The sequence below is a fragment of the Hylobates moloch genome, unplaced genomic scaffold, assembly GCF_009828535.3.
Source record: "Hylobates moloch isolate HMO894 unplaced genomic scaffold, HMol_V3 SCAFFOLD_13, whole genome shotgun sequence".
NCBI lineage: Eukaryota > Metazoa > Chordata > Mammalia > Primates > Hylobatidae > Hylobates > Hylobates moloch.
Genome location: NW_026652288.1, coordinates 94,712,977 through 94,735,537, shown reverse-complemented (window position 1 = coordinate 94,735,537; position 22,561 = coordinate 94,712,977). Strand labels below are relative to the sequence as shown.

Below are 22,561 nucleotides of genomic sequence, written 5' to 3'. Positions count from 1 at the left end.
CTACAAGGCTACAGTAACCAAAACAGCATGGTACTGGTACCAAAACATATATATAGACCAATGGAACAGAACAGAGGCCTCAGAAATAACACCACACATCTACAACCATCTGATCTTTGACAAACCTGACAAAAACAAGCAATGGGGAAAGGATCTCCTAGTAAATAAATTATGATGGGAAAACTGGCTAGCCATATGTAGAAAGCTGAAACTGGATCCCTTCCTTACACCGTATACAAAAATTAACTCAAGATGGATTAAAGACTTAAATATAAGACCTAACACCATAAAAACCCTAGAAGAAAGCTGAGGCTATACCATTAAGGACATAGGCATGGGCAAAGACTTCATGACTAAAACACTGAAAGCAATGGCAACAAAAGCCAAAATAGACAAATGGGATCTAATTAAACTAAAGAGCTTCTGCACAGCAAAAGAAACTATCATCAGAGTGAATGGGCAACCTACAGAATGGGAGAAAATCTTTGCAATCTACCCATCTGACAAAGGGCTAATATCCAGAATCTACAAAGAAACAAATTTACAAGAAAAAAACAACCCCATCAAAAAGTGGGCAAAGGATAGGAACAGACACTTCTCAAAAGAAGACATTTATGCAGCCAACAGACATATGAAAAAATGCTCATCATTATTGGTCATCAGAGAAATGCAAATCAAAACCACGATGAGATACCATCTCACGCCAGTTAGAACGGTGATCATTAAAAAGTCAGGAAACAACAGATGCTGGAGAGGATATGGAGAAATAGGAATGCTTTTACACTGTTGGTGGGAGTGTAAATTAGGTCAACCATTGTGGAAGACAGTGTGGTGATTCCTCAAGGATCTAGAACTAGAAATACCATTTTACCCAGCAATCCCATTACTGTGTATACCCAAAGGATTATAAATTATGCTACTATGAAGACACATGCACACGTATGTTTACTGCAGGACTATTCACAATAGCAGAGACTTGGAACCAACCCAAATGTCCATCAATGATAGACTGGATTAAGAAAATGTGGCACATATACACCGTGGCATACTATGCAGCCATAAAAAAGGATGAGTTCATGTTCTTTGCAGGGACATTGATGAAGCTGGAAACCATCATTCTCAGCAAACTCTCACAAGGACAGAAAACCAAACACCTCATATTCGCACTCATAGGTGGGAATTGAACAATGAGAACACTTGGACACAGGGCAGGGAACATCACACCCCAGGGCCTGTCAGGTGGTAGGGGGCTGGGGGAGAGATAGCATTAGGAGAAATCCCTAATGTAAATGACGAGGTGATGGGTGCAGCAAACCAACATGGCACATGTATACCTACGTATCAAACCTGCACGTTGTGCACATGTACCCTAGAACTGAAAGTATAATAATAATAAAAAAGACACATGCACATGTATGTTTACTGCAGCACTATTCACAATAGCAAAGACTTGGAACCAACCCACATGTCCATCAATGATAGACTGGATTAAGAAAATGTGGCACCTATACACCATGGAATACTATGCAGCCATAAAAAAGGATGAGTTCATGTCCTTTGCAGGGACATGGATGAAGCTGGAAACCATCATTCTCAGCAAACTCTCACAAGTTCTCACTCATAGGTGGGAGTTGAACAACGAGAACACATGGGCACAGGGAGAGGAACATCACACAACGGGGCCTGTCAGTGGGTGGTGGTCTGGGGGAGGGATAGCATTAGGAGAAATACCTAATGTAAATGACGAGTTGAGGGATGCAGCAAACCAACATGGCACATGTATACCTATGTAACAAACCTGCACGTTGTGCACATGTACCCTAGAACTTAAAGTATAATAAAAAAAAAAAAAGAAAAGGTTATTTATGAAACAATGTAGTAAGGAACCAGTAAGTAGGGGAGAGAGATGTGAAAAAAAAAAAGTTTAGATAATAAAATATTCCTTAAAACCTGATAGAAAATTGGAGAAATTTGGCTAATTAACATTTCATAGTTAGAGCTCTTAGTCTTGACTAAAGTAAAATAAGAAATATAAGTATATTTTTTAATATACTTAAGCATGAAGCTGGTTAAGTATGGAGCTAAATTTCACATACATGCATGCATTGCTTCACACCGTTTACTGTTTTGCATGGATAGGGCTGGCACTGGAGTACTTATTGGTCATGTGCCTAGAGTGAATTTCTTGATTGTACAGGATGTATGATGATATTGGTGGACTTACGGATATTGAATTGTGTATCAGGAATAAAATATTCATTATTTGCGTGTTTGGGGGCCCTGAGTAACACTGTAGCCTCCAGGGTAGATTGACTAGGAAAAATTTAGGGTTGGGTTCCTGTTTATTTGTTTTTGCTTCTAATTTTCATTTGTTTGCTGTTTATTCTCCTCCAGGCTTTGCTTGTGGTCGCATATATATAAAACCATTTTTTGTTTGTTTTTTTAGTTTCTAGTGGAAGGCTTTTACTTGGTTCTGTGAATAGTTATTTTATTTTCTATGCATTCCTACCAAGTCATCATTTGTTCCATTTATCTGGAATTCCTAGGCTACCTTTGTTGAGCCCACAGGAACTGATGGAGCACACTAAGCTTTTTAACCTTAAACTAACTTTTTGGATATTAGGCTTCCTGATACTTTAAGCATATTGAGTATACTTTTGTAAATAGAACTTGAGTCATATTTCTCTCTCTCTCTGCCTAATTTCTTCAAAATTTGTAAATTGTTTGTGAATATTCTTAATTCATAGCAATGTGTTTGTTTGCATACAGTTGAGCAGGGTCACTAGGGCTGCTCACGGAGAGAGAACTCAAGAAACCTGACATGCCGGCAAAAGGGTAAGAATTTCTTACCAGTTGGACTTCTGGCCCCTCTCTGTGCAAACTGGTTGAATGAATGGTAAAATATAATGAGAAGGCATGGGAATGTAAATTTTTATAAACATTTAACAAGCTTCCCAAAATCAAATTGCAGCTTCAAAATTGTCTTTTCTGACCTCAAACTTTGAGATGCTACAGCAGGCCCGTGAACCATCCAAAAGAGAGGTAAACAGGATTATTTGATATGTTTAGTTACATGGGAAGCATTGTGAAAATAAAAAATAATGTTTAATCATCTTCAGGTTATATGTTAATGAATGATATTAATATATGTTCCAAAATTATATGGAATTTCTAAAATTCTAATATGTCTGAGTACATGCTGTCAATCATAATTATTGTGTCATTGTAGACCACAGAAATAACCAAATCTCCTTGTCAATAGTGTTTTTAACTATCACTATCTAAAGTCATTGGAACTCCATGGTCTAAGTCAAATTAGCTATGAAAACTCATTAGTTATCAGTGCTATGCACCTAAATTGGAGAAACAGCTGGTATTCAAGAGGACATAAGTCCAGTGTTAAGCATGGACTCATGGAAAACCAAGATGGCCACCTTGTTCTTCCTGAGTCCTTAAAGCTTTTGTTATTAAAGTTTCTGCATTCTATGACTCATCATGGAAAAGATACAATGATCCAGATTAAATATGTATTGATTTGCTGACTTATAAATTGCTAAAATAGTTTATAACCAATGTTTGGTTTACAATCAAAGCTTCAGGTACATTTGGCTACCTGATGGGCCATTTAAACATTTAAATTGTCATTTTCTTTTTTTTTTTTTGAGATGGAGACTCGCCTGCTGCCAGGCTGGAGTGCAGTGGTGCAATCTCAAGTCACCGCAACCTCCGCCTCCTGGGTTCAAGTGATTCTCCTGCCTCAGCCTCCTGAGTAGCTGGGATTACAGGCATGTGCCACCATGCCAGGCTAATTTTTGTATTTTTATTAGAGGCGGGGTTTCACCATGTTGGTCAGGCTGGTCTTGAACTCCTGACCTTGTGATCTGCCCACGTTGGCCTCCCAAAGTGCTGGGATTACAGGTGTGAGCCACTGCACCCAACCATCATCCTTCATTTACAGAGGGCATACACCAGGTAACCAATGGAAACCTCTAGAGGGTACTGAAATCCCAGAAAATTCTGTAACTGGTCCCTTGAGCCACTTGCTCAGGCCTGCTCCCACCCTGTGGAGTGTGCTTTCATTTTCAATAAATCTCCGCTTTTGCTACTTCATTCTTTCCTTGCTTTGTTTTTGCATTTTCAATTCTTTGGTCAAAATGCCAAGAACCTGGACACCGTCCACCCATAACAGTTTCGCTAATTGCATGTGATTGTAAGACAAATAAAAATGATGTTGAGGGCCGGGTGTGGTGGCTCACACCTGTAATCTCAGCACTTTGGGAGGCCAAGGCGGGTGGATCACAGGGTCAGGAGATCGAGACCATCCTGGCTAACACGGTGAAACCCCATCTCTACCAAAAATACAAAAAATTAGCCAGGCGTGGTGGCAGGCGCCTGTAGTCCCAGCTACTTGGGAGGCTGAGGCAGGAGAATGGCGAGAACCCGGGAGGCGGGCTTGCAGTGAGCCGAGATCAGGCCACTGCACTCCAGCCTGGGCGACAGAGCGAGACTCCATCTCAAAAAATAAAATAATAAAAAAAAAAGATGTTGAGGCAGGAGTATAGGGCCTGGAGGCAGGGAACCTAAAGACTTCCTAGAACTAAATCAAATGGAAACACTTCAGCTATGACAGGAAATATTCTCTTCATTTACATAGGTGTACACTGAGTAAATAACTTTGTAACTTCACTTCGTCCTTTTCATTTACATAGGGCGTACACCCAGTAGCCAATGGGAAACCTCTAGAGGGTATTGAAACCCCAGAAAATTCTGTACAAGGTCCCTTGAGCCTCTTTCTCGGGCCCACTCCCACCCTGTGGAGTGTCTTTTCGTTTTCAATAAATATTCGCTTCTGTTGCTTTGTTTTTCCCTTGCTTTGTGTGTTTCGTCCAATTCTTTGTTCAAAACGCCAAGAACCTGGACAACTTGCAGTCCAGACCCTCCTCTAGTAACAATGTTATGTAAGTATTTGGTTGATGTTAGAGTAGTCACTGCATGGGTTCTTCCTGCCTGCTGCACAAACAAAATCAATTCAGGAAGACCACAGCATTGCAGTAAGGAAAGAGTTTAATTGATGTGAGGCTGGCCACGCCACATGGGAGATGGAGTTATTACTCAAATCAATCTTATTGAAGGCTAGTAGGCTAGGGGTTTTTCAAAGGTGGTTTGGTGGGCAGGGGCTAGGGTATGGAAAATGCTGACTGGTTGGGTTGGAGATGAAATCATAGGGGGTTGAAGCTATCCTCTTGTGCTGAGTTGCTTGTGGGTGGGGCCACAGGAGTTGTTGACTGGTCCAGGTGGAGCCATCAGTGTCAGGCATGCAAAAAACCTGAAAAAATATCTCAAAAGGCCAAACTTAGGTTCTACAATGGTAATGTTATCTGCAGGAGTAAATGGGGAAGTTGTCTATCTGGTGGCCTCTGGAATAATGGCTGGCAATGGTCTATGTCTACACTTTAGCAGAGAGAATTCACGCTCCTCTATCCTCCTAGCCTGGTGGTCTCTCAGTTAGCTTTACAAAGGCAGTTGAGTTTTGGGGAAGGGCTATTATCATTTAAACTATAAACTAAATATCTCCCAAAGTTAACTTGGCCTAAGCTCAGGAATTAGGCCCTTAATTAAGGGCAGCTAAAGGCAAGATGGGGTTGGTTAAATCAGATCTCTTTGACTGCCATAATTTTCTCACTGTTAGAATTTTTGCAAAGACTGTTTCATTAGTGCCGTACTCATTTAGGTGAAATGAACAATGTGTATTTTATGTGTTCCAGATGCGTATCAATATCACATAACTGTCAGGGCCCCAGGTATCTGTACCTGTTCAAAAAAATCATGAAGATGAATACTGCGATGAGGACAGCTTGCCCGTCTCAGCAAACTCAGAACTTGTCCTCAGTAGCCAGCCCCTATGGGCCAAGGGGTTGCAAACTTCGACTTGCCGGCAATTACACCTGTTTTCCATCATTCTCCTTGCTGTACCTCGTGGTGGGAGCAGCATGGGAGTCAATAAAGAGAAAGCGACAAGCGGCTGTAGAGCGCGGGGTGGGGTCTCGGGAGAGGAGGGCTGGGTGGGAAGAGGCGCGGCGGGAGGCGGCGCCCGGGTTCGCATTGGCACAGTCGGCGTCCCTCCTCTGGAGGAGGCCGGCGCGCCCGGAAAAGTGGCTTTGCCTGGCGGCGAGAGGCAGAGGTGTCCTCGGTGATAGAGGAAACATGGCCGAGTATACGCGGCTGCACAACGCCTTGGCGCTGATCCGCCTCCGAAACCCGCCGGTCAACGCGATCAGGTAACGGGCTCGGTCGTCTCCAGCCCGGGGACCGTGCGGGCGGCTGGCTACGGAGGCTTTGACTCTCCCCGGCTGGTTTAAACCGAGAAGGACACTCAGAGTTGAGCAACTGGTACATGCCAGGAGCTTTTTTGTTGTTGTTGTTGTTTTTTTAACCTAGATTAGCTTGGTTAATCTTCGCATGGAACTCTCGTCCCCGTTTTATTGATAAGGAAACTGAGGCTGAGACAGATCAACACTTAGGGAGTTGGCCTCGACCTGTTCCTTCATGCGGAGCCCTCCTGCTTACTTGCAACTTTGGCTTTGCAGGCCGACTTTCTAATCCAAAGGTGTTCACTTAGTTCGATGTTGGACTTTGATCCAGCCGCACTCCCCTTCTTTGAGTCCAGGCTGTCCTTACAATGTTTGGCTAAAGGCTTTAGGAATGGGGCAATAACTGGCATTAGTGGGACTTTTTTTTTTTTTTTAATGTTAAAAGTCCCACTAATGCCAGCTCAGTGATTAAAGCAGAATTTTGCCCTGGCCCAGAAACGCAAAATTATTTCTCCAGATTTGTTTAAACCTCAGGACTTTGGTGCTTCCGAGGAAGACTCACATCAGACTAAGCCTATGTAGTAGCATTTTCTGAAAAACTGCACCTTATCTTCTTTTTCTCACTGGGGAGTATTTGCCTTGTGTGGTGCACTTAAAACATTAAAAAGTGAGATCAGTGTTGCCTTTTTGAAAAGTAATGAAGTTATTTGGTTTGGTCCTTCTACATCTCTTGAAAAAAGTAGTTATACATCAGCCTTGAAAAAGAATTACCTATCCACAGGGAATAAGATTAGTGGAAATTATAATTTACCAAGAATATATAAATCATAGAGAGAAAGGTCTTTGGTCAAAATTCTTATCACATGCTGCTGAAGCAAAGAGACTGAAATGAGAAGACCTGCTAATTTTAATAGAATTTAAAAATCCTACTGTCATCAGATTTGATTTATCATTAGTATTAATATTAATTCAATATGAATTATTGCATTTAATAATGTGAAAAAATGCAGGACTAAAATCACATAAGGATGACATGTCTACTAACTTGCCATTCCCAGAATAAAAAGCAAAATATCTGTTATGTTGGTTTTGACAAAGAAAAATGTAAGTAATATGATTACATGTCAATTTTGGACTGGTCTATATACTGATTAGAATTGCTAGATATTAGGACCTTAGGGGGAAAAGTTCCATACTCTAATACCCATGACTAGGAATATTTTCTGACAACTGTTTTTTTTTTTTTTTTTTTTAGCTTGTTTGTTCTGAGACAGAGTCTTGCTCTGTTGCCAGGCTGGAGTGCAGTGGCGTGATCTTGGCTCACTGCAACCTCTGCCCCCCGGGTTCAAGTGATTCCCCTGCCTCAGCCTCCCGAGTAGCTGGGACTACAGGTGCGCACCACCACGCCCAGCTAATTTTTTGTATTTTAGTAGAGACGGGGTTTCACCATGTTGGCCAGGATGGTCTCAATCTCCTGACCTCGTGATCCGCCTGCCTTGGCCTCCCAAAGTGCTGGGATTACAGGCATGAGCCACGTGCCCAGCCTCTGACAACGGTTTTAAATATTTCTGGAATTTAACCTGCTCTCCTTGCCCACCCATGCAACCGCCTGTGCCACCCCCATCCCCTTTGCAGGAGAAATGTTAGGGCCTACCTCATAAAGTTGTAAAGTTTAAATCAGCTGGAAATTATAAAGTGGCATTTAATAGATGTTAGTTATCATTCCTATTAGAAGACCAGTTCAAGCCCTAACAACAGGCTCTGCTACTCAGGACCCACTTCAGTTTCATCAAGATGATATTCTCCACTTGGGAATAAGTACTTCTCTGCCCTTTTTTGTCTGTCCCCTGAACTTTTTTTAGGTAGAAATGTACATCCTAGGAGTTCCTCAAGTTTAACAGATTCCTCAATTTTTTTATTACACTTTTTCTTTCCTCCCTTTCTTCCTTTTCCCCTTCCTATTTCTAATTTTATATGGGAAGTTGTCTCTTCCTAGCTGATTGAGAGATTCTTACTTGAGTGTAACACACACACACACACACACACACAAATTTTTTCCCCAAAACAAATAGTTTAAATCCTTCATTGCTAGTTTAGCCAGCCATGTTTGCTTCCATTCTGATAAACACCAGCCCTCTTTATAAGTATAGGACATGCCTGATTAATAGGCCTGTCTCCCAGAACAATGGCTTTCACACTATTGCTTTACTGTAATCCACAGAGTAAGAAAGCTCACGTTTTTACATAGCAATTCAAGACACACATACAAACAAGTAACTGAAAACAAAGTTTCCTAAAACAAAACCTATCCTTACTTGGTATATTGTTTGATATAGTCTATTTTCTCGTCTCTTCTTTTTCTTTGAAAAAATCCTGGTCACAAGCCACAAACTTGATTTGATGACTTTTGGTTTAAAAAAAAAAAAAACTGTCTAAAAAAAAAAAGGAAAGACCTTCTATAGTCAAAGAAGCTGAAGAGTTTTGGTCAGTAGTAATGAAATGCTGTCTCCACTCCAGACTCTATTTCTTCATGCCTGACAGTATTAACAGGAGAAAATAATTGCATAACTTCTGTGGCCTTTACATTGCTATGATTCTGTCAGCTTGAATCTAGTAAAGTGTGTATCTGTTATGGCTATTTTCATTTTTTTCCTGTTTTTGATATTTGCAAAATTATGAACATAAATAAAAAAGGAAGATAGGTTGAAATGGGAAAAGCTGGTTTCTTCTCCTCAGTGGCACTGATTGAGCTAATTTTGGCTAGTTTTGTAAGCATTGTTTATTCAGAAGGAAATGTATGCCTTTTGGACTTTTTGATGTTATATAATGGTTCTGAATTTGCTTTTCATGATCAGATTTGGCTTCTAATTAACCAGTTGAAGGCAAGAGGTTTTGTCTGATTTCATCTAGGTTAAGAGGTGAAAAGTAATTAGGTGAAAGGGAACCATTATAAACAAGGGCAAGTATCCTTTTTATTTCTTGGGGTTTTATCTAATAGTTGTTGGTCTTAACAATATGGCCTTTACAGAAGTTTGTTGTTGTTTGTTTTGTTTTAAAATTTATTTTTAACCCTGTATACTAAAGAACAGATATTTTACCCAGAATACTTGGAATTCCAAGGCAAAACTGATTGGAATCTGGTTCTGTGATTTTTCCTTTAAGCAGTTCCTCACCACTTGCCCTAGATTCTCTTCCATTGCTTGGTACTTATTAATCCCCTCCTTCACAAATTTTCTCTCTTGGTCTTTGTGACTTTGAGCTCACTTGCTGAATCACTCTGCTGAGCTTGTCCCACTTCTTAAATGAAGATATGTCTGGAGGATCTGCCCTCAGCTCTCTTTTCCTTTGGTAGACTCATTCAGTCTTGGTTTTAGCTATCTCTTCTGTGGATGACTTCCTCATATACTAAAACTTGGCAAAATCTGCTACATGCCCTATCTTTCCACTATCTTGCCTTTATATCTTATCTTAGTTAAGATTACGCTTGGCTGTCACTGACAGAATGGTCAAGGTAATAGTGAATTAGACAATAAAAAGCTAATTTCTCTCACAGCAGTGTCCTGGAATGATACAGCTGCTCCACAATCAACAGGGGCCTCAATTATTTACTCTATCTCTTGCTCTGCCATCCTCAATACATAGCTTCTACCTCCTGATCCAAGGTGGCTGCTCCTGATCTAACCATCATTGGTGCCAGGAGTAGGGAGGAAAGAAAAAGGGAAAAGCATACCCAAATCTTTAAGAACTCTTCCCAAAAGTTGCATATACCAAATATGCTTCCATGCCATTGGCTAGAACTTAGTTCCTTGTGCAGACCTTACTGTAAAGCAGGCTGGAAAATATAGTCTTTATTTTGGGCAATCATATTTTTGTATTAGTCCATTTTCACACTGCTATAAAGACATATCTGAGACTGGGTAATTTATAAAGGAAGGTTTAATTGACTCACAGTTCCACATGGCTGGGGAAGCCTGGGGAAACTTACAATCATAGCGGAAGGCAAAGGAGAAGCAAGTACCTTCTTCACAAGGTGGCAGGAGAGAGGCGTGAGTGTAGGGGAAGCTGCCACTTATAAGCCACTAGATCTCCTGAGAATTCCCTCACAGAACAACAGCATGGGCGAAACCACTGGCATGATCCAATCACCTCCCACCAGGTCCCTCCTTGACATGTGGGGATCACAGTTTGAAATGAAGTTTTGGTGAGGATAAAGAGCCAAACCACATCGCATATATTCAAGTAAAAACCAGGTGTTTTAATACTATGAAGAAGATGGAGAGGAATGGATATTTGAGGTAACTGACAGGCCCTGCCACAGCTCCTAGACTGTTTCTCATTTAATTTTCTTATATTTTACCAATATGAAAAACTGAAAGTAATTTCACCCTTCTCTGAACTTCAACATCACTTTTTCTTTGTACCTTTATTACAGCACTCATCTTAGTGCGCCTTACATGATAAGTTATGTACAAGTATTGGATAACTCCTCATACAGTATATAGAAGACATGTAATAATTTTTTTTTTTTTTTTTTTTTGAGACAGAGTCTCGCTCTGTCTCCCAGGCTGGAGTGCAGTGGCGCGATCTCGGCTCACTGCAAGCTCTGCCTCCTGGGTTCACGCCATTCTCCTGCCTCAGCCTCCCGAGTAGCTGGGACTACAGGCGCCTGCCACCATGCCTGGCTAATTTTTTGTATTTTTAGTAGAGACGGGGTTTCATAGTGTTAGCCAGGATGGTTTTGATCTCCTGACCTCGTGATCTGCCCACCTCGGCCTCCCAAAGTGCTGGGATTACAGGCATGAGCCACCATGCCCGGCCGTAATAATATTTTTAAATTGGTTGGTGTCAATTTTAAGTGATCAAAGTGAAAGCATAGCACAGGAAAATTACATTTTAAAAAAGTGGATTAATTTAATCTGTTCAGTGCTTAATTAATCATAGGCACATGTATTATTTGTAGAACAAATTTAATAGTCATAGTAGACACATATATTATTTGTTGGAAGCTTTATTGAGAAGTATCTACAGTTTTTATCCATTATGTGTGTGTTTAATTTTTCATTTTTAGGAAAGGAAAACACTCTTAATGGTAGGAATTTAATTCTGACTGATTTACTTTATGTATTTTGTTTTCTTTTAGTACGGCTTTACTCCGTGACATAAAAGAAGGACTACAGAAAGCTGTAATAGACCATACAATAAAAGCCATTGTGATTTGTGGAGCGGAGGGCAAATTTTCTGCAGGTAACTTAAGTCTAACCCTCTCCCACTATCTCTGGAATCCAGCCACAGACTGAGACCAATACTGCATTAGCTGTGCTTGTGGGTAATAACTTAGTGTAGGTAATGGATATGACAGACTTGAGTGAGAATGAGAAACATTGTGAAGAAAGGGACAGGAATTACAAGAGAGACCCAGAGAAGAGTTTGGGCTTAGTCTCTTTTATAGTGGATTGGGCTTTTAGAGTATATTTAGTTCCAGACTTGATGGCTGTTATACACCTGCTGATATATACCTGCATTGCATGTATCTCCACCATATATGGGCTTGGGCAAATCCCTTTAACTTCCTGAACCTCAATTTCTCTGTCTATAAAGTAGGAACAATAATATCTATTTTAAGGGGTTTTTGTGACATTAAATGAGATAACATATCTGAAAGCCTCTACTACAGTACCTACACACAGAAGATGGTCAGTAAATGTTATTGTTTAATTCACACAGAGTCTTAGAATTCGTTTTTCTTCTGATAGTCACCCATCTCAGTGACCATGGCACTGCTTTATTGGGTTATTGTGTGAAGATGCAAAATTATTGACAAAATATGGCAAAAGTATTCTGAAATGGTGATTTATTCAATGGTATATATGGCCTCTTTTCCTTAATGAATACATTATACCCTTTGACAAAAGTCACATGGATAATGGGGGCCTATTCAACCTTACTGTAGCCAGAGAAATTTAATATGTGTTAATGGTAGCCTGAAAAGACACAGATGTTAGAATCATGGCAATAAATAAATATAAAAATGTGAATCATTATAATGTTACCATTTATCTTGCCTGTTATGTGCCAGTACCATGTAGGTTATTTATTAAATAATAATAATAAAAATAATAGTATTTTTAAACACATTATATTTTAATTCTCAGTTAGTCCTACAATCCTCATTTACAGGTAAAAAGAGATTTTGAGCCTGGGAGAGATTAATATAATGTCCCAAACCTTAACCAGTTATTAAATGGCTTACTCACTGTTTGGAAATTCAAGGTTTGTCACCCAAGACGATGACGATGACGCAAGGAAAGAGTGCTCAGAATGATAAAGAACTTGATATTTCTTTGTAAGAAAGAAGGTAGATGAGAGAATGTAATTAGAGTTTGGAGGCAGAAAAAATTATTCTTCTAAAAAAGTATTAGGGATTATGAAACTTGACTTAATACATGTACATAGAACAATGCACCCCAAAATGGGAGAATATACATTCTTCTGAAATACATCTGGAACATTTAGAAAAATTGACTAGATACTGAATTATAAAATCTTATCTAAGTAAATTTCATTAAGAATATACTATCTGACAACAAAGCAATTAAGCTAGAAATCAATAACAAAAATATAACTAGTAATTCTCATATGTTTGGAAGTTAATTTCCAATATCCTCTGAGTAAAAACAGAAATAATGGAATTTAGAAAAAATTTGGAACTGAATGGCAATGAAAACATAATATAAACCTTGAGGAATGCAGCTAAAGAAAAACTTACCAGGAAATTTATAGCTTTAAAAATATATGTTAGAAAAGAAAAACGGATGAAATGTAATGAGTTAAGTATTTATATAAAGGAACTGACAAACTAACAGTAAAATACACCCTAATCAAGTAGAAGAAAGGAAATAATAAAGAGGAGAAATTAATGAAATAGAAAACATTTGAATCAAGAGGAACAACAGTGTTAGTTTTTTGAGACTAATGCAATTGACAAACTCTGGAGAGACTGAAGGAGAAGAGAAGGCACCAAGCAATGCATATAAAGAATGATGAAAGGGATATCATTGCAGATACTGTAGGTTTTAAGAAAGATAATGGCCCTTTGGCTGATGCAAGAGCCTAGTGCGGTGGTGGGAGAGGTATCAGCAGGAGCAGCGCTGCCGCGGGGCCTGGGGGCTGACCTGTCTGACTTCTCATCCATGCGGAGCCCACTGGAACCGCATCCATATCTGGAGACGAGATGATTTTTGATCCTACTATGAGCAAGAAGAAAAGAAGAGGAAGAAGAAGCCTTTTATGTTAGATGAGGAAGGGGATACCCAAACAGAGGAAATGCAGCCTTTAGAAACGAAAGTCTGGAGCCAGAGCCAAATGAGGACAAAGATTGGGAAGCTGACAACGAGGACAGTAGGAAAAACGATGCTTCTGATAATCTAGATGACTTGAACTTCTTTAATCAAAAGAAAAAAACAAAAAAGATATTTGATACTGATGAAGCTGAAGAAGGTGTAAACGATCTTAAGATTGAAAGCGATGTTCAAGAACCAGCTGAACCAGAGGATGACCTTGACATTATGCTTGGCAATAAAAAGAAGAAAAAGAAGAATGTCAAGTTCCCAGATGAGGATGAAATACTAGAGAAAGATGAAGTTCTAGAAGATGAAGACAGCAAAAAAGATGATGGTATCTCATTCAGTAATCAGACAGGCCCTGCTTGGGCAGGCTCAGAAGGAGACTACGCATAAGAGGAGCTGCTGAATCACGTGTTCAACATCATGAGGGAAAAGAATCCAGATATAGTTGCTGGGGAGAAAAAGAAATTTGTTATGCAACCTCCACAGGTCATCCAAGTAGGAACCAAGAAAACTTCTTTTGTCAACTTTACAGATAATCTGTAAACTATTACATCGTCAGCACACTTGCATTTTTGTTGGCTGAATTGGGTACAAATGATTCTATAGATGGTAATAACCAACTTGTAAAGGAAGATTCCAACAGAAACAGATGGAAAATGTCTTAAGATTTATCAAGGAATATGTCACTTGTCACACATGCTGATCACTGGACACAATCCTGCAGAAGGACATGCGACTCTTATTTCCTACAGTGCGAAACTTGTCATTCTAGATGTTCTGTTGCCAGTATCAAAACTGGCTTCCAGACTGTCATGGGCAAGCAAGCACAGCTCTGTGCCCAAGCTAACTAATTTGCTAATCACTGATTTTTCAAAGCGTGTTGTGGATATGTGGCTAGACCAGTTTGCCATCAGAGTGGATATACCATTGTATTAAAAGCAAGATAAAAAAGCTGCCAAGTTCTTTTGCTAGTGGTTGGTTGGTCTGAAATCCTTGCAAGATGCTGATGCTAAAGCTGTTGACATACGTATAGCCTACTTTAACAACTGTCAGAGAACATGATATGGGGTAAAAAGGTGCTTTTTTAAAATCATTCATAGACTTCTGTAAAATGCAAGATAAATTAAAGTTATTGTAACAGTGAAAAAAGAAAGATAATGAAAATATTATGAACATGTAAAAAAAGCTTCTCAAAATTAACTCAAGAAGAAATAGAAAACCCACATAGTTCTGTAATCATTAAATAAATTCAATCAGTAATCAAAAATCTCACCAAGTAAATACTTGACCCAGAAGACTCCATTGGCAAGGTCTACTGTAAAGTCAAGGAAAATATTCCAATTTTACATAAACATTTTAGAGAATCAAAAAAGTGGGAACACTTTCTCTATTAGTTTCTTAGAGCACCATAACAAATTGCCACAAACTAAGTGGCTTAAAACAACAGAAATCTATTCTCTCATAGCTCTGGAGGATAGAAGTTTGTAATCAAGATATCAGCAGGGTCATTCTTCCTCTGTTTTCTTTAGGGAAGAATGCTTCCTTGCCTCTTCTAGCTTCTTATGGTTTCTAGCAATCCTTGGCCTATGGATGCATCACTCCAGTCTCACTCTAATCACATGGCTTTCTTTCTTCCACGTCTAAATTTTCCTGATCTTCTATAGGCCCACCCTAACTCAGCATGACCTCATCTTAATTTGGTAACATCTGCAAAGACCTCATTTCCAAATGTCACACTCACAGCTTCTGGGTAAACACTATTCAACTCAGTACACTTCCCAACTCATTTTTTTGAGGCAGCATACCCTTGATACTAACACCTGACAAGGACAGTATGGAAAAGAAAAATTACAGGCTAATTTCATTTATAAATGTAGATACAAAAATCTTAGTGTAAATTGAGACAACAAAGCAACTAGGTAACAACATTATGACGGAAACAAACCCTCATATATCAATATTAACCTTGAAAATAAATGGCCTAAATCCTCCACTTAAAGATATAGACAGGCAAATTGGATAAGAAAACAAAACCTAATCGTTTTCTGCCCACAAGTGACACCCTTTGGTAAAAACACCCACAAACTCAATGGAGTGGAAAAAGATACATCGTGCAAACAGAAAACAAAAATGAGCAGTAGTAGCTATACTTACATCAGATAAAGCAGATTTTAAATCAGCAACAGTAAAACGACAAAGAATGTATTATATAATGATAAAGGGTTCAATACAAGAAGAAGATATAGCTGTCTTAAATGTATATGCATCCCAAAATGGACAACCTAGATTTATAAAACAAACACTACTCAACCTAAGAAAAGAGATAGACAGCAATACAATAATAGGGGAGGACTTCAAAACCCCGCTGACAGCACTAGACAGATGATTAGGGCAGAAAATCAACAAAGAAACTATGGACTTAAACTAGACTTTAGACCGAATGGACCTAATAGATATTTGTGGAACATTCTATGCAACAACTGCAAAATACACATTTTTCTCATTTGTGCATGGGACATTCTGTGCATGGAACATTCTCCAAAATAAATTATATGCTTGGTCATAAATCAAATCTCAACAAATTCAAAAAAATCTAAATCATATCAAGTATCTTTTCATATTATAGTGGAATAAAAGTAGAAATCAGTAGCAAGAGGAACTCTCAAAACTCTACAGATACATGAACTAAACAACTTGCTCCTGAATGTTCATTAGGTAAATGAGGAAATCAAGGCAGAAATTTTTTTAAAATATAGAAAGATCTCAAAGTTACAACCTAATGTTGCACCTCAAGGAACTAGAAAAACAAGAACAAACCAAACCCAGAGCTAGCAGAAGAAAAGAAATAACAAAGATCTGAACAGAATTAAATGAGATTAAGACAACAAAATAATAATGAGGATTAAGGATCATCATGGTGGACGGGAGGCAGACTAGATTGCAGCTCTGACTTGGATGGACAGAGCAGCATTCAGAGGCTCACATCGTGAATTTTAGCTCCAGAATGACTACAGGAATAAATCAGGAATCCCAAGAGGACCCACAGACCCTCTGAAGGAAGCAGACTGCTCCTGCAGGATACAGGAGACATCCCAAATACTGTGAGTGCCCAAACTGCAGAAATGGGAAAGGGAGATCCTCCATTCCCGAACACACACCCTCACTGGGGAAACTGAAGGTCTAGTCTGTGGGAGAAGATTCTGATCTTACCTGGAGAGGAGTCAATTTAGAGAGCCGTGTGAAATACAGGGGTAGAGGAAGCAGCGGGAAAGGCCTTGGGAGCTCGCTGGGTCCCCAAGCAGACCATTCCTGCCTAGCATCACAGAGATCCTTCGAGAGGGTGGCCAGAGGCATGGGGGAAACACCACAGGGAGATGGAAGTCTCCAGCCGAACTTTGTAACAATTTGAACCAGTCTAGAAGCCTCCTAGCCAGAACTCGGGGGAGGGTGTGAATCTGGATTGCAGACTCCACAGGCAGGGGAAGAACTAAAGCCCTTATATAGCTGGGAGGTGGGTAGCCTGGGGCAAGTTCTTAGCCCTGCTTGCTCACTGCCTGGAAACAGACTCGGTGCTGTTAGATGGGGAGTGAGACCGGCCCTTTGGATTGTGCGGGAGCTGGGTGAGGCCTGAGACTGCCAGCTTTCCCCCACTTCCCTTACAACCTGCATGACTCAGCAGAGGCGGCCATAATACTTTTAGGTACATGACTCCAGTGAAAGTTGAAAAGGGTGTCCTTTCCCCACTTTGTTTTTGTTTGCTTTGTCAAAGATCAGTTGGCTGTAAGTATTTGGGTTTATTTTTTGGGTTCTCTGTTCTATTTCATTGGTCTGTGTGCCTATTTTTATACCAGTACCATGCTGTTTTGGTGACTATGGCCTTATAGTATAGTTTGAAATCAGGTAGTGTGATGCCTCCAGATTTGTTCTTTTTGCTTAGTCTTGCTTTGGCTATGCGGGCTCTTTTTTTGGTTCCATATGAATTTTAGAATTCTTCTTCTAATTCTGTGAAGAATGATGGTGGTATTTTGATGGGGGTTGCATTGAATTTGTAGATTGCTTTTGGCAGCATGGTCATTTTCACAATATTGATTCTACCCATCCATGAGCATGGGATGTGTTTCCATTTGTTAATGTCATCTAAGATTTCTTTCAGCAGTGTTTTGTAGTTTTCCTTGTAGAGATCTTTTGCTTCCTTGGTTAGGTACATTCCTAAATAGTTTGTTTTATTTTTTTGCAGCTATTGTAAAAGGGGATGAGTTATTGATTTGATTCCCTGCTTGGTCACAGTTGGGATAATTGGTTAGCCACATGTAGGAGAATGAAACTGGATCCTCATCTCTCACCTTATACAAAAATCAACTCAAGATGGATCAAGGACTTAAATATAAAACCTGAAACTATAAAAATTCTAGAAGATAACATTGGAAAAACCCTTCTAGACATTGGCTTAGGCAAGGATTTCATGACCAAGAACCCAAAAGCAAATGCAATAAAAACAAAGATAAATAGTTGGGAGTTAATTAAACTAAAGAGCTTTTGCATGGCAAGAGGAACAGTCAGCAGAGTAAACAGAAAACCCACAAAGTGGGAGAAAATCTTCACCATTTATACGTCTAACAAAGAACTAATACCCAGACTCTACAACAAACTCAAACATATCAACAAGAAAAAAACAATCCCATTAAAAAGTGGGCTAAGGACATGAATAGACAATTCTCAAAAGAATGTATACAATTGTCCAACAAACATATGAAAAAATGCTCAACATCACTAATGATCAGGGAAATGCAAATCAAAACCTCAATGTGATACCACCTTACTCCTGCAAGAATGGTCATAATCAAAAAATCAAAAAACAGTAGACGTTGACGTGGATGCGGTGAAAAGGAAACACTTGTACATTACTGGTGGGAATGTAAACTAGTACAACTACTATGGAAAACAGTGTGGAGATTCCTTAAACAGCTAAAAGTAGAACTACCATTTGATCCAGCAATCCTACTACTTGGTATCTATGCAGAGGAAAAAAGTCATACGAAAAAGATACTTGCACACACGTTTATTGCAGCACAATTTGCAATTGCAAAATTGTGGAAACAACCCAAATGCCCATCAATCAATGAGTGGATAAACAAGCTGGTATTTTTATATGATGGAATACTACTCAGCCATAAAAAGGAATGAATTAACAGCATTCACAGCAACCTGGATGAGATTGGAGACTATTATTCTAAGTAATGGAATTTCCATTCCATTCTCAGGAATGGAAAACCAAATATTGTACGTTCTCACTGATATGTGGGAGCTAGGCTATGAGGATGTGAAGGCATAAGAATGATACAATGGACTTTGGAGATTTGGCGGCGGGAGGGTGGGAGTGGGGCAAGGGATAAAAGACTACAAATATAGTGCAGTATATACTGCTTGGGTGATGGGTACACCAAAATCTCACAAATCACCACTAAAGAAGTTACTCATGTAACCAAACACCACCTGTACCCCAATAACCTATGGAAAAATACAAATAAAAAAACAGAAAAAAGAAATATACTTATGAAAATATTACAAATATAAGTTCATAATATAGTATAAGAAGATACAAAGGATAAATGAGATGAAAAGTTGGTTCTTTGAAAAGAGAAAAAATTTTATATACTGCTAGCTAAACTAATCAAAAAAGAGAGAAGATTCAAATAAACACATTTAGAAATTATAAAGATGACCGTACAGCTGATTCCACAAAAAGACAAAAGATGCTCAGAGACTACTGTGAGCATCTCTACATGCACAAACTAGAATACCTAAAAAAAAAAATGGATAAATTCCTGTAAACATACAACCTCCCAAGATTGAATCAGGAAGAAATAGAAATCCTGAACAGACCAATACTAAGTTATGAGATTGAATCAGTAATAAAAAATTTTCTGACTAAAAAAAACCCAAGACCAGATAGATTCACAGCCAAATTTTACCAGACGTACAAAAAAGAGCTGGTACCAATCTTACTGAAACTATTCTGAAAAATCAAGGAGGAAAGATTCCTCCCTAAATCATTCTATGAAAGCAGTACCACCTTGATACCAAAATCAGGCAAGGACACAAGAAAAAACAAAAAACAAAAAACTAAAGGCCAATATAGCTGATGAACATAAATGCTAAAATCATCAGCAAAATACTATCAAACCAAATCCAATAGCACTTCAAAAAGATATTACATCAATATTAGATGGGCTTTATTGCAGGGTTTCTAGAATGCTTCAGTAACTGTGATTCACCAGATAAACAGAATTAAAAAACAAAATCCATGATCACCTCAATAGATGCAGAAAAAGCATTTGGTAAAATCCAACATCCCTTCAGGATAAAACCCCTCAACAAACTAGACATCAAAAAATACTTCAAAATAATAAAAGCTATATACAACAAAACCACAGCCAACATCATACTGAATGAGGAACAGGTGAAAACATACTCCTGAGAACTGGAACAAGACAAGGATGCCCACTCTTACCACTCCTAGTCAACATAGTACTGGAAGTCCTAGCCAGAGCAATCAGGCAACAGAAAGAAATAAACAGTATCCAAATTGGAAAAGAGGAAGTCAGATTTCCTCTATTCACTGATAACGTGGTCTTATTCCTAGAAAACCCTAACCACTCTTCCAAAAGACTTTTACACTTGCTAAATGACTTCAGTAAGTTTCAAGATACAAAATCAATGTACAAAAATCAGTAGCATTCTATACACCAATAACGTTCAAGCTGAGAACCAAATAAAAAACTCAGTCCCATTTATAATAGCCACAAAAAAATAAAATACCTAGGAATACATTTAACCAATGAGGTGAAAGATCTCTACAAGGGGTACTATAAAACACTGATAAAAGAAATGATAGATGACACAGACAAATGGAGAAACATCCATGCTCATGGACTGAAAGAATCAATATTGTTAAAATGGACATACTGCCCAAAACAATATACAGATTCAGTGCAATTCCTATCAAATTACCAATATCATTTTTCATGGAATTAGAAAAAACAATCCTAAAATTAATATGGAAACAAAAAAGAGCTCAAATAGCCAAAGCAATCCTAAGAAAAAGAACAAAGCTGGGGGCAACACATTACCTGACTTCATACTATATTATAAGGCTATGGTAACCAAAACAGCATGGTACTGATACAAAAATAGACACACAGATCAGTGGAACAGAATAGAGAACCCAGAAATAAAACCACATACCTACACCAACTGATCTTCAACAAAGTCAACAAACGTATGCAATGAGAAAGCACAGCTATTCAATAAATGGTGCTGGAAAAATTGGAGAGCCATACGCAGAAGAATGAAGCTGGACCCCTATCTTGCACCATATACAAAAATTACTTCAAGATGGATTAAAGACTTAAATGTAAGATCTGAAATCATAAAAATTCCTGGATGAATACTTAGGAAAAACTCTCTTGGACGTTGGCCTAGGCAAATAACTTTTGACTAAGACCTCAAATGCAAAAAACCAAAAATAGATGAATGAGACTTAATTAAACCAAGAGCTTCTGCACAGCAAAAGAAATAATCAGCAGAGTAAACAGACAGCCTACAGAATGGGAGAAAATATTTGCAAACTATACATCTGACAAAGGACTAATATCCGGAATCTATAAGGAACTCAAATAACTCAACAAGGAAAAACCGATTAACCCCATTAAAAAGTGGACATTGTCTTTTGGTTATATATACTTAAAAAAATTTTTTTTGAAGTACACATAGGACATATACATTTCCCAAAACAAGACATACAAGTGGCCAAAAAACATATGAAAAAATTCTCAACACCACTAATCATCAGAGAAATGTAAATCAAAACTGCAATGAGATATCTCACATCACTTAGAGTGGCTATTATTAAAAAGTAAAACAACAACATGTTGGCAAGGATACAGAGAAAAGGGAATGCTTATACACTGTTATTTGGAATGGAAATTAGTACGACCTTTGTGGAAAAACAGTATGGAGATTTCTCAAGGAATTAAAAACAGAACTATCATTTGACCCAGCAGTCCAACTACTGGGGATCCATCCAAAGGAAAATAAATTATTATATCAAAAGATACCTGTACTCATGTTTATCACAGCACTGTTAATGATAGCAAAGTCATGGAATCAACCTGAGGGTCTATCAATGGTTGATTAGATAAAGAAAACCATAGTTTACTACACAGCCATAAAAAAGAATGAAATTACGTCTTTACTTAGGCCATTATCCTAAGTAAAATAACTCAGAAATAGAAAATCAAATACCACATATTCTCACTTATAAGTGGAGCTATTATGAAGGAATAATTGTCAGGGAAAAAAAGGGGGAGCTAAACAATGGGAATACAGGGACATACAGAGGGAAGTAATAGACATAGGGACCTTCAAAAGGGCAAGGAGGTTGGGGTGAGGGTTGAAAAGTTACCAAGTGGTACAATGTTCACTGTTTGGGTGATAGGCACACGAAAAACCCAGACCTCACCATAATGCAATATATCTGTGTAACAAACCTCTACATGTACCCCTTGAATCTATAAAAATAATTTTAAATAATCTTAGTGTATTGTGAAGCTGAATCTAACAACAAAAAAAAGTATCATATATCACTTTTGTCCTAGAAATATCAGATTGGTTGAACACTAGATTAATGAAATTCATCCCATTAAAAGATTAAAAAGAAAAATTATGTGATTATGTCGAGATGTAGAAAAAACATTCTGTAACATTTGACGTGCATTAAGAAGAAACATTCTTAGTAAATGAGGTACAGAAAGAAAATGCGTTAATCAGGCAAAAGGTATCCATTTTGAAAAATCTACAGGAAACAAACAAAATGGCAAATTGGAAGCTTTCCTTATGAGAAAG

The 22,561-nt window shown here is 38.5% G+C and overlaps 1 protein-coding gene and 1 pseudogene across 3 annotated transcripts in view; both read left to right on the top strand.

Annotated features, from left to right (window-relative positions):
* EHHADH (enoyl-CoA hydratase and 3-hydroxyacyl CoA dehydrogenase) overlaps positions 1-22,561 on the top strand; it is a 94,562-nt gene that overhangs the window by 21,109 nt on the left and 50,892 nt on the right. For 2 of the 3 annotated variants that reach the window (XM_058426168.1, XM_058426167.1), the window contains exon 2: positions 11,452-11,555. Coding sequence is in view for 1 of the 3 variants with exons in the window: in XM_032171821.2 (XP_032027712.1) it covers positions 6,205-6,278; positions 11,452-11,555 (178 nt within the window). In the remaining 2 variants the exon portion in view is untranslated. Of the gene's footprint in view, positions 1-6,177; positions 6,279-11,451; positions 11,556-22,561 lie in introns of those variants that run through there. The other variant, XM_032171821.2, reaches the window with a different exon arrangement.
* LOC116480434 (eukaryotic translation initiation factor 2 subunit 2-like) lies at positions 13,495-14,508 on the top strand (annotated as a pseudogene).